This window comes from Vitis vinifera, chromosome 13, assembly GCF_030704535.1.
Source record: "Vitis vinifera cultivar Pinot Noir 40024 chromosome 13, ASM3070453v1".
NCBI classification, from domain to species: domain Eukaryota; kingdom Viridiplantae; phylum Streptophyta; class Magnoliopsida; order Vitales; family Vitaceae; genus Vitis; species Vitis vinifera.
This window is the reverse complement of record NC_081817.1, coordinates 9,082,421-9,098,858: the sequence shown is the minus strand read 5'-3', so window position 1 is coordinate 9,098,858 and position 16,438 is coordinate 9,082,421. Positions and strand designations below refer to the sequence as shown.

General features: G+C 40.8%; 1 protein-coding gene across 2 annotated transcripts in view; it reads right to left on the bottom strand.

The window, feature by feature from the left end:
• The window catches only part of LOC100248877 (protein GLUTELIN PRECURSOR ACCUMULATION 3), an 89,306-nt gene that overhangs the window by 6,577 nt on the left and 66,291 nt on the right, over positions 1-16,438 (bottom strand). For both annotated transcript variants that reach the window (XM_019224530.2, XM_002267781.4), the window contains exon 15: positions 8,450-8,540. In XM_019224530.2, coding sequence (XP_019080075.1) covers positions 8,450-8,540 — 91 coding nt within the window. The remainder of the gene's footprint in view (positions 1-8,449; positions 8,541-16,438) is intronic.

Genomic DNA, 16,438 nt, shown 5'->3' with positions numbered 1-16,438 from the left:
TTTTGTCAAGTGCTCTATAGGTAAATCACTATTTGAGATTGTTTATTGGCATTGGAATTTAACATTACAAAGAGTGAATTTTGCCTTTGACAATTTTATCAAGTGCTCTACAGGTAGATCACTATTTGAGATTGTTTATGGCATTTCTCCTTGCCAACCTATTTACCTTATCTTTTTACCTTTTGAATCTAATCCTTCTAAACATGCAAAGTCCTTTGTCTAATGGTTAACACATTCATGATTTTGTCAATATATGATGTAAAATTGCATTAAGGAATGAAAATTATAAACTTGTTCTTGGCGTGCAACATAGAAATCAAGTATTCAATGAGGGCAACTATGCCATGATCCATATTTGCCCTAAAGAATACCTTAAACATTCCTCTAAGAAATTGTTTTGCTCAAACTAATGGACCTTTTCTCATCATTAACAAACTTAGCCTTAATTGTATATTTACTTGAATTACCACATCTATGAATAATCATCTAAATTTCAGTGCAAAGGATATGTTTCTTTAACAAGAACCTTTGAGTTTCCTATTTTGTCAGATGGTGTCTCTATACGTACAACTACAACTTTAAAGGTTCCCACACCTCCAACATTTTAGCAAATATATAAGGAAAAGATAGAAGATGTGGTTAATGATGAGGTTATTGAACCATCTCAAGATGGGTATCAACACTATCCTGCCAAAAGGAAGTAGTATCATCCAATTTTTAGTGCAACACACATTTTTTAACTCATAAAATGTATTGTGTATTATTTTTCTATTTTTCTATATCATGTATTGTAAGTTTTTTTATATAGTGAAAAATAAATAGAAAAAATATGTATATGTGTGAATATCTATTGAAAGTATGGATTATAGAGTAATATATAATCAATTTTATGAAAGATAGTAGAATCTAAAGAGTTAAACTATATCATATCATATGAAAACATTGAATATTAAAGTTTTGACAAGTTCAAATTAACAAAATATAACTTCAATATATAGATTCATCACATAATCCACAAAAATAAACTTTTTCAATTTTTAACTATAATTTCTAGTTCTAAATTCTAACTAAGCGTATGCACTTATTGTGTTGTTTTATATATATATGTCTTTATGTGTCATCTTCAAATTTCTAACTTTCTAGGTTCGTTATCATTCTTTTTCCACTAAAAAAGATATTTTTTTTAAAAAACTAATATATTAAGTAAAAAAATTTTATTCACTAATCACCATTATTTTCTTTGTCGACATTCAAACCATTCAAATAAAAAAGTTTCAATATTCATTATAAAGATAAACTAACTTGACTTCTAATATATCATATGACAACAAGAATGCAACTTTTCATATAAGATTATTTTACCTATTTTTCATTTTTATGATCAATTTTTAATCTTTGAGTATATTTTAAACAATTAACATAATAAATTCTTTTTTTTTTTAAAAAAAAATTGATTTTTGAAAAAAATTATAGAAAATAGTTGAGGATGTATCTATTGTTTTATCGTAATATCACGTATCATATCGTGTATCGTATCGTATCGTATTTCGTATATGTATCGTAAGATACACTTTAAAATAAGGTACGAATTGCAATACATATCGATTTCCATAAAAATACATTGTATCATATTGTGTATTGTAAGTTTTTAATAACTATGGCAACACATACTATAAATGATGAGTTTCGATGACTCAATCCTAACCTTCTTGAATAGTCACAACTTGCCAAAATCTAGTCATTTCCTGCCAAAGGCAATTAATGTGGATCAAGACCACCCATTTCAAGTTCATTATAGGCATAGGCATAGGGATAAGAAGGATGCCAATTCACATCAAATTAGGATTCCCATTCTTATCAAAATTAGGAGATTTATCTTATTGATTTAATATTTATTTCATTTAGAATACTTGGATTGCTTATGAATAAGGTTGAATATCTGAAATGAAGACAACTAATTTTATTCTTCTGAAAATTTGATGATTTTCTTTCGTTCTACTTTCCTATATTCCTCATCTAATTTTAAATTCTTTTCTCATCTAATTTATTTTTCTCTTCTCATCTAAATTTCCTTATTACCCATATTTTTCTCTCCCTAAATAAAGATTGCTTCTTCCTATTTCGTTGATGTGACGAGCTATAGAAATTCATGATTAAACATAAAAAAGAAGTCCAATTGAAGCATGGATACATGTAATTAATCCTTAAAATGTGACAAGGAAAGTTAGTGATAGACAAATTTCAGTAGAAAGTTATCAAATAGAATGAACCTGTTATGAGTGCCATCTGGATTTAATAGCAATCAGTTGTGAAATAGTGTTGTAAACCATGCAATTGCCTCTCTCATCAAAATAAAATAAAATAAATAAAAATAAAAATAATGGTCACAATAACTTTATTTTCCATTTTTCATTAAATTAAAAGTGTAACCATAATCCTTCCTGCAAGGAAAACAAAATGGCACTCTAAATTTATTGAGATTGTGACTCAGTTTTCCTTCACAGGCAGTGTTTATAGGTATAATTTCAATCTCTCATCTAAATCTATAATTCTATATAAGAATTTGCTTCCTGCTTCTGCATAAGAAATTTCCAGCTCTGAACCCTTTTCAGTTAGAAAGTTATTCATGAACAGGCTTGGATATTTGTTGAAATTTGGCATTCAAAGTTAGGGTTCTTAATTTAGGAAAGTTGTTTTAGGAATAAAAAAGGAGAGATCATTTAGGATGATTCAGTTTCTTAATTTTAGGAGAGAATCAAGCTAGATTGATATCTTCTTATTCAGTCATTTGTGTATATATATGTGTATGGGGTGTACCTAAAAATCAATAAAGGAATTCAGAAATTCTTCATGGTATCAGAGCCAGTTTTCTGAAACCCTAATCCCTTCTGGCCACCTCTTATTCAGGCCATCATTCATTCCGGCCAAATCTCTCTGGCCATCTCTCAATCCGACCATCTCTCTCTGGCCATCTCTCATTCCGGTCATCAGTCCCTATTCTCAGAGCCAAGGGAGAAAACGCTTTCCGGTCGGTCGAATCGTCGTCAGAAAACATTCACCGTCGGCAACTTTTCCGGCGAACTTCCGGCGAACTTTCCGGCGACGGTTTTTTTCTACACTGCAAGGACCGCCTGGAGGAGATCTCCAATTTTTCCCAAAGCACCGGAGCCAGAAAACCATCCACGCGCCGTCCACGCGCGTTTTTTTCCGGCCGGCAACTGCATCTCACGCGCTGGCGCGTGAGCCACTTTCCGACGACGCGCTTCCTCCTCTAGGCTCGCCTGACGCCGACCAGCCACCCTTCTTACCTGTTTCTGCCATCCGAGCCCTGCACGTGCCTCTTTTGGGGTTCTTTTGCCTCCGCGGGCCCTCCGATCAGTTTTTTCCCGCGTCCTCCGGCTATTTTTTCTCAACTCCAATCCCTGCACGTGCCTTGGGAAGTGTTCTTCTACCTTTCCGGTCCATGACAAAATACGGAATGGCATCATCACAAGTATCCAGCGTCACGTCACCAGAATCAGGGGGTAGATTTGAAATTCCAAACCTTGGTGGCAGTGATTCCTCTCCTATTCTCATCACAGGACACAAATTAAATGACCATAACTATTTACAGTGGTCACAATCTGTGTTGTTGTTCATTTGCGGTAAAGGAAAGGATGAGTACCTCACTGGAGAAGCAGCTATGCCAGAAACTACAGAACCGGGTTTCAGGAAGTGGAAGATTGAAAACAGCATGATCATGTCATGGCTTATCAATTCCATGAACAATGACATAGGTGAAAATTTTTTGCTGTTTAGGACTGCAAAGGACATCTGGAATGCAGCCAAAGAAACTTACTCAAGTTCTGAAAATACTTCAGAACTTTTTCAGGTTGAATCAGCCTTACATGACTTCCGCCAAGGAGAGCAGTCAGTTACTCAGTATTACAACACACTCACAAGGTATTGGCAGCAACTTGACTTATTCGAGACACACTCATGGAAATGTTCGGACGATGCAGCAACATACAGGAAAATTGTGGAACAAAAGAGACTGTTCAAGTTTTTCTTAGGACTAAACAGGGAATTGGATGATGTTAGAGGCCGAATCATGGGCATTAAACCCCTTCCAAGTCTCAGGGAGGCTTTTTCAGAGGTTAGGCGTGAAGAAAGTAGAAAGAAAGTGATGATGGGATCCAAAGAGCAACCTGCCCCAACATTGGATGCCTCTGCCCTTGCTGCTCGATCATTTAATAGTAGTGGTGGAGATCGTCAGAAACGAGATAGGCCTTGGTGTGATTATTGTAAGAAACCAGGCCATTATAAGGAGGCTTGCTGGAAGCTTCATGGCAAACCGGCTGATTGGAAACCAAAGCCACGGTCTGACAGAGATGGCAGAGCACACGTGGCTGCCAACTCTGAGAGCACATCTGTTCCCGAGCCGAGTCCATTCAACAAAGAGCAGATGGAGATGCTACAAAAACTATTAAGCCAAGTTGGCAGTGGCAGTACTACCGGGATAGCCCTCACTGCTAATCGAGGAGGAATGAAGCCGTGGATAGTGGACACAGGTGCTTCTGATCACATGACAGGAGATGCTGCCATTCTTCAAAATTACAAGCCAAGTAATGGTCATTCATCCGTCCATATTGCTGATGGTTCAAAGTCAAAAATTGCCGGGACAGGTTCTATAAAACTTACTATAGACTTATATCTTGACTCTGTCTTCCATGTTCCAAACTTGGATTGTAATCTTTTGTCCATTAGCAAATTGGCCCGTGATCTCCAATGTGTTACTAAATTCTATCCAAACTCGTGTGTTTTTCAGGACTTGAAATCGGGGAAGATGATTGGCAGTGCTGAACTGTGTTCCGGGCTCTACCTCCTCTCATGTGGCCAATTCTCAAACCAAGTTTCTCAATCAAGTTGCGTACAGTCTCAGAGTATGTTCGAGTCTTTCAATTCTGTGTCAAATTCTAAGGTCAATAAAGATAGTGAGATTATAATGTTACACTATCGCCTTGGTCATCCTAGCTTTGTTTACCTTGCAAAATTGTTTCCCAAATTATTTATCAATAAAAATCCAGCATCTTATCACTGTGAAATTTGTCAGTTTGCAAAGCATACTCGAACAGTATATCCTCAAATCCCATACAAACCTTCGACTATTTTCTCTCTAGTACATAGTGACGTGTGGGGTCCCTCTCAGACAAAAAATATTTCTGGCACTCGATGGTTTGTGACATTCGTTGATGATCATACACGGGTAACATGGGTTTTCCTTATGAAAGAAAAGTCAGAGGTCGGACACATTTTTCAAACCTTCCATCTTATGGTTCAAAATCAATTCAATTCCAAAATTCAAGTCCTCAAGTCAGATAATGCAAAGGAATACTTTACTAGTAGTCTCAGTACTTATCTTCAAAATCACGGCATTATCCACATAAGTTCTTGCGTTGACACCCCACAACAAAATGGGGTGGCCGAACGCAAGAATAGACATCTCTTGGAAGTTGCCCGGTGCCTTATGTTTTCCTCTAATGTTCCAAACTATTTCTGGGGGGAAGCTATTCTCACAGCTACCTATTTGATTAACCGTATGCCATCCAGGGTGCTTACCTTTCAATCCCCACGTCAACTTTTCTTAAAACAATTTCCTCACACCCGTGCAGCCTCTTCTGATTTACCACTCAAAGTATTTGGTTGCACAGCATTCGTTCATGTGTATCCTCAAAATCGTAGCAAATTTGCTCCTCGAGCCAATAAGTGCATTTTCCTAGGATATTCTCCAACCCAAAAAGGGTACAAATGCTATTCTCCAACCAACAAAAGATTTTACACCACCATGGACGTCTCTTTCTTTGAACATGTCTTCTTCTATCCCAAATCTCATGTTCAGGGGGAGAGCATGAATGAACATCAAGTTTGGGAGTCTCTTCTTGAGGGTGTACCTTCTTTTCACTCAGAGTCACCAAATCCTTCCCAATTTGCGCCCACTGAGTTGTCCACAACCATTCCGTCATCAGTCCAACCAGCCCAGCACACAAATGTTCCTTCTCTCGTGACCATCCAGTCTCCCATGCCTATTCAACCTATAGCCCCACAACTTGCTAATGAGAACTTACAAGTTTACATCAGGAGGAGGAAAAGACAGGAATTAGAGCACGGATCACAGTCAACATGTGGCCAATATATTGACTCCAATTCAAGTCTTCCTGAAGAGAACATAGGTGATGATAGGGCTGGAGAGGTGTTAATTCCCAGCATTGATGATTCTACTCTGCCGATTGCATTGAGGAAGGGTGTTAGAAGATGTACAGATCATCCAATTGGGAATTATGTTACGTATGAAGGGCTATCACCATCTTACAGAGCATTTGCTACTTCTCTTGATGATACTCAGGTTCCCAACACAATACAAGAGACACTCAAAATTTCAGAATGGAAGAAGACAGTACAAGATGAGATTGATGCACTTGAGAAGAATGGGACGTGGACTATCACAGATTTGCCGGTTGGGAAGAGGCCCGTGGGGTGCAAGTGGATTTTCACCATAAAATACAAAGCAGATGGATTAGTCGAGAGATTCAAGGCTCGTTTGGTAGCTAGAGGGTTTACACAATCCTATGGGATAGACTATCAGGAAACTTTTGCTCTTGTTGCAAAACTGAACACTATCAGGATTCTTCTCTCATTGGCTATCAATCAAGATTGGTGCTTGCAACAACTGGACATAAAAAATGCGTTTCTAAATGGTGACCTAGAAGAGGAAGTCTACATGGAAATACCACCTGGTTTCGAAGAAAGTATGGCAAAGAATCAGGTTTGCAAACTCCAAAAATCCTTGTACGGCCTTAAACAATCTCCCCGAGCCTGGTTTGATAGATTCACAAAAGCAGTCCTGAAGCTGGGTTACAAACAAGGTCAGGCTGATCATACTCTATTTGTCAAGAAGTCTCATGCCAGGAAAATGGCCATATTGATAGTCTATGTCGATGATATTATTCTATCTGGGAATGATATGGAGGAATTACAGAAGTTGAAGAAGTATTTGTCAGAAGAGTTTGAAGTTAAAGACCTTGGAAATTTGAAATATTTCCTTGGTATGGAAGTGGCTAGATCAAGAAAAGGAATTGTAGTCTCTCAAAGAAAATACATACTCGATCTTCTTAAGGAGACCGGTATGCTTGGATGCAAACCAATTAATACTCCTATGGATAGTCAGAAGAAACTTGGTATCGAGAAAGAAAGCACATCGGTAGACAGGGGGAGATATCAGCGGCTTGTCGGGCGCTTGATTTATCTCTCACACACTCGGCCAGATATTGGCTTTGCAGTGAGTGCTGTAAGTTAATTAATGCACAGCCCCACTGAGGAACACATGGAAGCAGTCTACAGGATTCTTAGATATTTAAAAATGACACCAGGGAAAGGTCTATTCTTCAGAAAGACAGAGAACCGTGACATTGAAGTATACTCAGATGCGGATTGGGCAGGAAACATCATTGACAGGCGGTCCACTTCTGGATATTGTTCTTTTATCTGGGGAAATCTTGTTACCTGGAGGAGTAAGAAGCAATCAGTTGTAGCCAAAAGTAGTGCAGAAGCTGAGTACAGAGCTCTTGCACAGGGAATCTGTGAAGGGATTTGGATAAAAAGGGTTCTTAGTGAACTGGGACAAACGAGTTCATCTCTAATTCTGATGATGTGTGATAATCAGGCAGCTATAAGCATAGCAAAGAACCCCGTGCATCATGACAGGACCAAGCATGTTGAGATTGATAGACACTTCATCACAGAGAAGGTGACTAGTGAGACGGTTAAATTGAACTATGTTCCTACCAAGCACCAAACCGCAGACATCCTCACCAAAGCTTTACCTAGGCCTAACTTCGAAGACTTAACTTGCAAGCTGGGATTATATGATATATATTCTCCAGCTTGAGGGGGAGTGTTGAAATTTGGCATTCAAAGTTAGGGTTCTTAATTTAGGAAAGTTGTTTTAGGAATAAAAAAGGAGAGATCATTTAGGATGATTCAGTTTCCTAATTTTAGGAGAGAATCAAGTCAGATTGATATCTTCTTATTCAGTCATTTGTGTATATATATGTGTATGGGGTGTACCTAAAAATCAATAAAGGAATTCAGAAATTCTTCAATATTGAATAGGAAAGTATACTCATACCATGCTTGAGTATGACGTGGTCTATCATTATTCCAAATCACATATTAGGGGTACTCAATGATTTAGCCAAGCTTAGCAAAAATTGGTGTATTCAAGCATAAGATGTTATCAGAAAATCATTAGCATCAAAAACTGATTGTGTCATCTTTACAAAAAGTTACTCAAATAAGATGTCAAGAATTTACATGAGAAGAATTGTAAGATCATGATATTATGCATGAAACATGACAAAATATGGAAAAATCTTCAAAATCTAACATGGAATCAGATACAAACAGTGAATACCTGAGAAGCACTCTTGACATGATAAAACCGATAAGCCTCTTTTCCAGAAAAGCAAGATTCTGTAAACTGTGAATCAGATGGACCATTGCCTCTGCCATAGTCACAATCACATGCATGGACAAAAAAGGATTAATTTAGTGCAGCTTAAATGAAAAGGGAGGGGCAAAACACAGACATAGATGTGAAGTTGATAAATTTCAAAAGCGCATGAGCAAGCCAGTACCAAACTCTATTGCATGTATCACATGGTTGAAGCCTAGAGGGATGGAAATCAACCTAATTTATCTACTAACTTATACTCTGCCGATGTAAGGTTCAAGTTGTTAATACTAAAGGCAAAGATGAATAATCCATTTAGTTGCACAATGAGATGCTTTATGATGATTCCTTCTATATCATTGAAAATCATCTTTGTGGAGAGACCTTACAACAAAAAGTTTTAAAGAAACTATAGAACAAGTTCTTTAAATATAAAGCAAGTCAATTTCAAACTTTATTGCATGTGTCTCATGGTTGAAACTATAGTATGAGTTCTTTAAATATAAAGTAAGCCAGCTGTTAATACTAAAGACAAAAAAAAGGGGATGAGAGATTCATTTGGTTCCACAATGAGATGTTTTTATGATGGTTCCTTCTAGAGAGAGTGAGATAGAACCTACAGCTTTAGAATTTGAGAAACCATTCACCTATATACTATAAAGAATTATGGAGAACCCCACCTTAGAATCAAACCAACAATCCTAGTGTATGGTAAGGGTTGGGAAATTGAACCAATCCCTTTGGCTTTATATAGCTTATGAAAAGACAAATTATTAAAGGTTAAAAGGACACATTACTGTTAGCATTTGTATTATTTTGTTGTGTTAGCTTAAGAGTAATAGTATTTATTGGTTATTCAGGCTATTGTTGTTATCTTGGTTAATAATATAAATAGATGAGACAGAATGCGGGTCCGCATAACTACAGGAAATGGAGGAGAGAGAAAGACCTAGAGAGAGAGTGAGTGAGAGAGATGGAGAAGAGAGCTGGGTCCAGGGTGCGATCGGGGACGCAGCGGGCTTCCTCCAGTCAGGGGTTCGGAAAAGGAGTTTTGGGGTAGAGTCGAAGACCTTTGAGGTTGAGACAGAGAAGAAGAAGGGTATAACGCAAATCTTTATAGTGGAAAGAAAGAGAGGTGTCTCTTCTTGGATTAAGCTGGGGCCGGCAAGTTTAGGGCCGCTCATGGAAGGCCTGGTCTTCTGTACCAAGGACACGAGGACTGGACATTGGGAGAAATTCTGGCAAGAGAATGGGAGAACCTTCTCTTTAATGCGCGGCGAAAACAAGGGGGGATGCTTCCTACGCCTGGGTGTTATCGATCGGGAAAAGAAAAGATTTAGTATCTTTATACCTAGAGGCAGAGGAGCAAAAGGGGGTTGGGCCCTTCTGGTGGAGGCGCTACGAGAGATGGAGTCTGCTTCAGATAGGCAAGTGAGACAGAAGGACAAGGAGAAGTTATGGAAACCCCTAGTGGGAAAATCCTTCGCGGAGGTGGTGAAGCAGAATCGCAGCAACGGAGATGAGGTGGTTAGGGTGAAAGTTGATAATAGGGCATTAAGTGTGAGCTTGGAGAAGCTGCCCATTGCCTTGTTGGATGCTGGGACCCAATGCCAGGAAGGGGGGAAGATTTGAGAAGCTGGGGGACCCAAATGGCAAAGTTGTGGGGTTTGAAGGGCAATTTAGGCCTGACCAAATTGGAAGACGGCAAGGCATTACTGGAATTTGAGTTGATAACAGAAGCTGAGAAAGCCCTAAAAGATAGGGAAATATCGATCGGTGGATTCGTCATGCGACTGGAGAAATGGAGTCAAAGGACGGGATGTTTGATGGAGGAAGAGAGAGAGAGAGAGAGAGGCCTGGGTGAGAATAGTTGGCCTTCCCATTTCCTTATGGGACCGGGACATCCTGAGTAAGATAGGAGAGGGGTGTGGGGGTTTTTTGGACATTGATGTTAAAATGGAGAGGATGGAGGAGCTGTAGTGGGCTAGAATTCGGGTAAGGATTAAAGATGAGAAAATCCCTAATATGGTGGATGTATGGGTCGAGAATATGTGCTACTCTTTAGCCTTGTGGTGGGAGACCAGGCCGACGCTAAGAGCGCTGCCAACCGACGAAAGGGGAAAACCCTTCGTAACAGCTGGAGAGGTAGAGGGTGAGGTTCAGCCACGTGAGGGCAAGCACGTGATGGAGGCTGAAGGGGGCCCAAGGCTCGAGGATCAGACGCAGTCGGCGGATGGGACGCGGAGGCTGACGTTTGGGCCGGGGTGACCCATGGATTGTCTTCGTGGGATGGGTGGGTCGCATTTAGGGCTGCAGGGAGTGGTGAGAATGCAGGGTGGGCCTTTAGAGATGGGCCTCTTGGAAAAGCCTCATGGGCCTGTGGATCTTAACCCATCCTCCTCTTCTATGGACTCTTTTAGGCCAAAGGAGATGATGGATCTCAGACGGACCAAAGCCTGGAAGCCCTCGGAGGGTGCTGGACTGGTAGCCGATGGTCAAAGCCCCTCGGTGGAGCCCAACGACCAAATGGGTGAGGCCCAGAGTTGTGGCCCAAGCCATTCGGGAAGCCCATTCTCCGAAATTCCTCTGTTTTGGGAGAAGGATGGCCTGCGCAGGCTGAGCGAGGCAGAGTTCCTCCACAAAGAGAGATCGAAGACTGATCTCGCCCTTGTTGAGGAAGCGTTGAGGTACGATAGTGTTTCCTTTCAGTCCGGTTGTCTGGTCTCTGGGCCCCTTTCTCTCCCTTCTCCTTTTTTTGGTCGGACTCCATTGGGAGAGTATTGCGACCTTTCTGGGGATGAAAAGGAGCGTAATGAGGGAGAAAATCCGATTCAAATACTCATTGGCATGGAGCCCCCTATGGGTGAGAATGTCGAATGCTGGGATTTGGTGGAGGTCAATAAAAGCAGAACTGAAGCTTTTGGAAAGGAGATGGGCTCTGATCAAATAGTGCCATGGGTAACTAAGGCAAGGGGGGAGCTTAGCTGGGAGAAAAGTGATCTGGCCAAGTTTAGTAACTTCTTGGGGTTTTTGACAGAAGGTTTGGAGAAGGATATTATGGACTTCTTGGTTAAAATTCGTAAGAGAAGGGAAAGAGTTCATAGCAAAACCCTGCTGGAGAAATCTAAGTTCGAGAGAGAATTGAAAAGATTAGAGTGTTCCATTAACTATGAAGGGGGGAAGAAGCAAAATGGTGAAGAGCAAGTAAGGGGGTGCCAGATTATGGAAGTTAAATGAAGCTACGACTCCTAAGTTGGAACGTTCGTGGAGCCAATGACAGCTCCAAAAGAAGGGTTATTAAGGCAGTGATCAGAAGTCTGAGGGTGGACCTTTTTTGCCTTCAGGAGACCAAAATTCAGTCTTTGTCGGAGGGTCTGGTGAGAAGTTTGGATTCTGGTAGGTGGTCAAATTGGGTGGCCTTGGACGCCTTGGGCTCTACAGGAGGGATGCTGGTGTGTTGGGATAAAAGGTCTTTGGAGGTGATGGAGACGGAGGTGGGGAAGTTTTCAGTCTCTTGTAGGATTAGGAATGTGGAAAATGGGCTAACCTGGATATTTACTGGTGTCTACGGGCCTTTTTCCAAAGAAGACAGAGATTGTTTGTGGGAAGAGCTAGGGGCGATCAGAGGCTTGTGGGAAGATCCGTGGTGTTTAAGGGGTGACTTCAATGTCATCTTGTCCCAGAGGGAAAGGAGTAGACAGGGAAGGATGACTGGTGCTATGAGAAGTTTTGCCCAAACTGTTGATGAGTTAGTATTTCTTGATCTTCCTATGCAAGGGGGTGTTTTCACTTGGAGTGGGGACAGGAATAATCAATCCTGGGCTAGACTAGATAGGTTTCTTGTGACCCAGCAGTGGCTAGATATGTTTAATGGGGTCGCCCAATGCAGACTGCATAGACCTACTTCTGATCATTTTCCCATTTTGTTGATGGGTGGTGGGATGAGGAGGGGTCCTACCCTGTTTAGATTCGAGAATATGTGGCTGAAAGCGGACGACTTTAAAGGTCTTCTCCGGAGGTGGTGGTAGGGGATTGAGGTGAGAGGAAGGGCCAGTTTCAGATTGGCCTCTAAGCTGAAGGTTTTGAAGCAAAAAATTAAAGTTTGGAATAGGGAGGTGTTTGGAAGGCTGGAAGTTAACAAAAATTTTGCCCTCCAGCAACTGGAGTATTGGGATAGAGTGGAGAGCGAAAGGAACCTGTCTATAGCTGAAACTGAGCAGAAAAAAGAAGCCAAGGATGCCTTCTATAATTGGGTGCTTTTGGAAGAAGTCCATTGGAGGCAGAAGTCAAGGGAGCTGTGGCTCAAGGAAGGGGATAGGAATACTGGTTACTTTCACCGGATGACTAATGCCCACCGTAGGAATAATTCCCTGGATAGGATTATGATTAATGGGGAGTGGCTGACTGAGGATCAAGAGGTGAGGGAGGGGATTGTGAACGCCTTCCAGATCTTACTCTCAGAAGAGCCGGGGTGGAGAGCGGATATTGAGGGACTGCATCTCAATCAACTTAATCCCCGGGAAGCTGAAGATTTGGAGATGCCTTTTTCTGAGGAGGAAATCCATTTCGCCTTGATGGAGATGAGGGGAGACAAAGCTCCAGGCCCGGATGGATTCACAGTGGCTTTTTGGCAAGAATGCTGGGATTTTGTGAAGGAAGAGGTGGTGGATCTGTTTAAGGAATTCTATGAGCATGGGTCCTTTGCCAAATGTCTCAACACTACCTTTCTAGTCCTTATTCCTAAGAAAGGAGGTGCTGAAGAATTAGGAGATTTCAGGCCCATCAGTTTGCTTGGGGGGTTGTTCAAACTCTTGGCCAAAGTCCTAGCGAATAGGCTAAAGAAGGTGCTAGATAGGGTGGTCTCAGTAGACCAAAATGCTTTTGTAAGAGGGAGATAGATTTTGGATGCTTCTTTAGTAGCTAATGAGGTGATTGATTACTGGCACAAAAGAAAAGAGAAAGGGCTAATATGCAAGTTGGACATTGAAAAAGCCTATGATAGCATCAATTGGAAGTTTCTTATGAAGGTGCTTCGAAAGATGGCCTTTGGGTCTCGTTGGATGGAATGGATGTGGTGGTGTATTTCAACTGCTAAATTTTCCATCTTAATCAATGGGGTGCCTGCCGGTTTCTTTTCGAACTCAAAGGTGTTGCGGCAAGGAGATCCTCTCTCTCCGTATCTCTTTGTCTTGGGTATGGAAGTGCTTAGCACCCTTCTTAGACGGGCTGGTGAAGGGGGCTTTCTTTCAGGTTGTAGGCTTCGGGGGAGAGGGGGTGAGGAGCTGACTGTCTCCCATCTCCTTTTTGCTGACGACACAATCATTTTTTGCAAAGCTAGAAGAGAGCAACTAACCAATCTAAGCTGGATCTTGGCGTGGTTTGAGGCGGCATCCCGCCTCAGAATTAATCTTGCCAAGAGTGTTCTAATTCCTGTTAGGGAAGTGGATGAGCTGGAGGAGTTGTCGGCTGAGCTAGGATGCAGATTGGGGGCTTTACCCACTGTCTATTTGGGGCTACCCCTTAGAGCCCACCATAAAACCTCTTCTTCCTAGGATGGGGTGGAAGAGAGAATGAGAAGAAGGCTAGCCCAGTGGAAAAGACAATACATCTCGAAGGGGGGAAGAATTACTCTTATCAAAAACACTTTGGCCAGCATACCTATCTACCTTCTATCCCTTATCCGCATTCCTAAGTCTGTTGCAAAAAGGATTGAAAAAATTCAAAGAGATTTCCTTTGGGGGGGAGGGAGCTTGGAGGGGAAAGCTCACTTAATTAACTGGAAGGTGGTCTGCAGGCCTAAGGAGGAGGGTGGTTTAGGCATCCGAAAGATAGACTTGTTGAACAAAGCCTTGCTGGGCAAATGGGTGTGGAGATATGCCTATGAGAAGGATAATCTTTGGAAAATGGTGATAAGGGTGAAATATGGTCAAGAGGGGTGTGGGTGGAGGACTAAGGAAGTTTGTGGGTCTTATGGAGTGGGATTGTGGAAGGAGATCATGAAGGAGGCTGATTGGTTCTGGGAGAGCATTGATTTTAAGGTAGGGAAGGGGACTAGAGTTTTGTTCTAGACGGATAAGTGGTGTGGCAATCAGGTGCTTTCACAAACTTTTCCACAGCTGTTTACCTTGGCTGGTCATAGGAATGCCAAAGTAAGTGAAGTGTGGGACTCTAACCTGGGTCAAGGAGGTTGGAATCTCAGCTTGGCTAGAGATTTCAATGATTGGGAGCTGGATCAGATAGGAGACATGCTGAATCTGTTGAGGGACTTCAGGACTTCTCTTAAGGAGGATTCAGTGAGATGGAAACGGGAAGGCAATGGTGTTTTTGGTGCTAAGGGTGCTTACAAAATGCTGATTGGCTCCTCAGCCTATGCTTTCCCGAACAGACGCATTTGGATGGATAAAGTTCCAACAAAAGTGTCTTTTTTTGCTTGGGAAGCTTCGTGGGGGAAGATCCTCACCTTGGATAAGCTTCAAAGAAAGGGGTGGCAACTCCCTAATCGGTGTTTTTTATGTGGCTGTGAAGAGGAAAATGCGAATCACATTCTTTTACATTGTACAGTGGTTAAGACTCTTTGGGAGATTGCCTTCGCCATTTTTGGAGTTCAATGGGTGTTCCCAGAGTCAGTTAAAGAGGTGTTACTTAGTTGGAGGGGTTCTTTTGTGGGAAAAAAAGAAAAAAGATCTGGAATTCCATCCCGTTGTGCATTTTTTGGACAGTTTGGAAAGAAAGGAATAAATTAGCTTTCAAGGGGGGGGGGGGGGGTCGGTAGATATTTAGAAATTCAAAATTTTTTTTGTATGTAACTTGTGGAGTTGAGCTAGGGTGTACATTGGTGAGGAAACCTATTCTCTCTTAGGCTTTTTGGAGTGGCTTGCGGCCACTTGAGGGTGGGCGAGGTTTATCCCCTCTTTTCTTTCAGCTCTTTGTTTTGGGCTTTTGTGTATACCCCCGTATACATGCGGCTTTTTAGCCTTTTCTAATATATTTGGTTGTTTATCTATCAAAATATATATATATATATATAAATAGATGAGACAACATAGGAAAATCTAGTTAGACAAACCTAGATCTCTTCTAAACTTTTTTAGTCCTTCTTCGTCCAAACTTTAAGTGTAGTCTTACAAGATTTTACTTTCAATTTGGTATTAGAACATTGATCAATCCTAGAGTTCCTTTTAGAATGAGCAGATGGGTTGATGTAGGACAACCCTAGGATGGTTGTCTACACTCAAGGGTAGGTGGGTTAGGGTTTTATTTTTAAGGTGTAAGGAGAGGAAAAAGGAATAAACTTTATGGTAGAGAAAATTATAAGATAAGAAATAGAGAGAAAGAAGAAACAATGAAGAAAAGATGGAAAACCTTAGAGTCTCACTAAGGCCTTCTAGGAGTCTCACCTAGAAGAAAATCAATGGAGTCTCACCATTGAGGGTTGCAACCTTGCAATGAAAGAAAGTATAATATTATTCATCAAAATTCATTCCTTTGATTTACATTGATTAGCCTATTTATAGGCTTCTTTAAGAAATCCAAAGTCTACTAGGACTCTAATAACCTATCATGACTCAAATTCTAATTATATTATAACTCAACTAGCTAATCCTAATTAGACTCCAACAAATACCAATCCTAATTTAATTCCAAGTAATAATAATCCTACTTTAATTACAACTAATACTAATTCCCTTTCTTGATATATATCTTGAATATTCATCCTCATCAATTCCCCCTGACTTGAAAAAAACTCGACCTCGAGTTTTAGTGATTTTCCACGATCAATTGAAATTCCAAGCAATGCCTTCCACCCTTTCTTTCTTCGTCGTCTCTTTCCCATGGTAAGACAAGATCTCAAGATCTCTTGAACTTGTTCAATTTCATGCAAGACAAATACTGGAGTTCGAAAAACTTTTTGATGTTGTACAACAAGTTGATAATTCTTGAAATAATTAT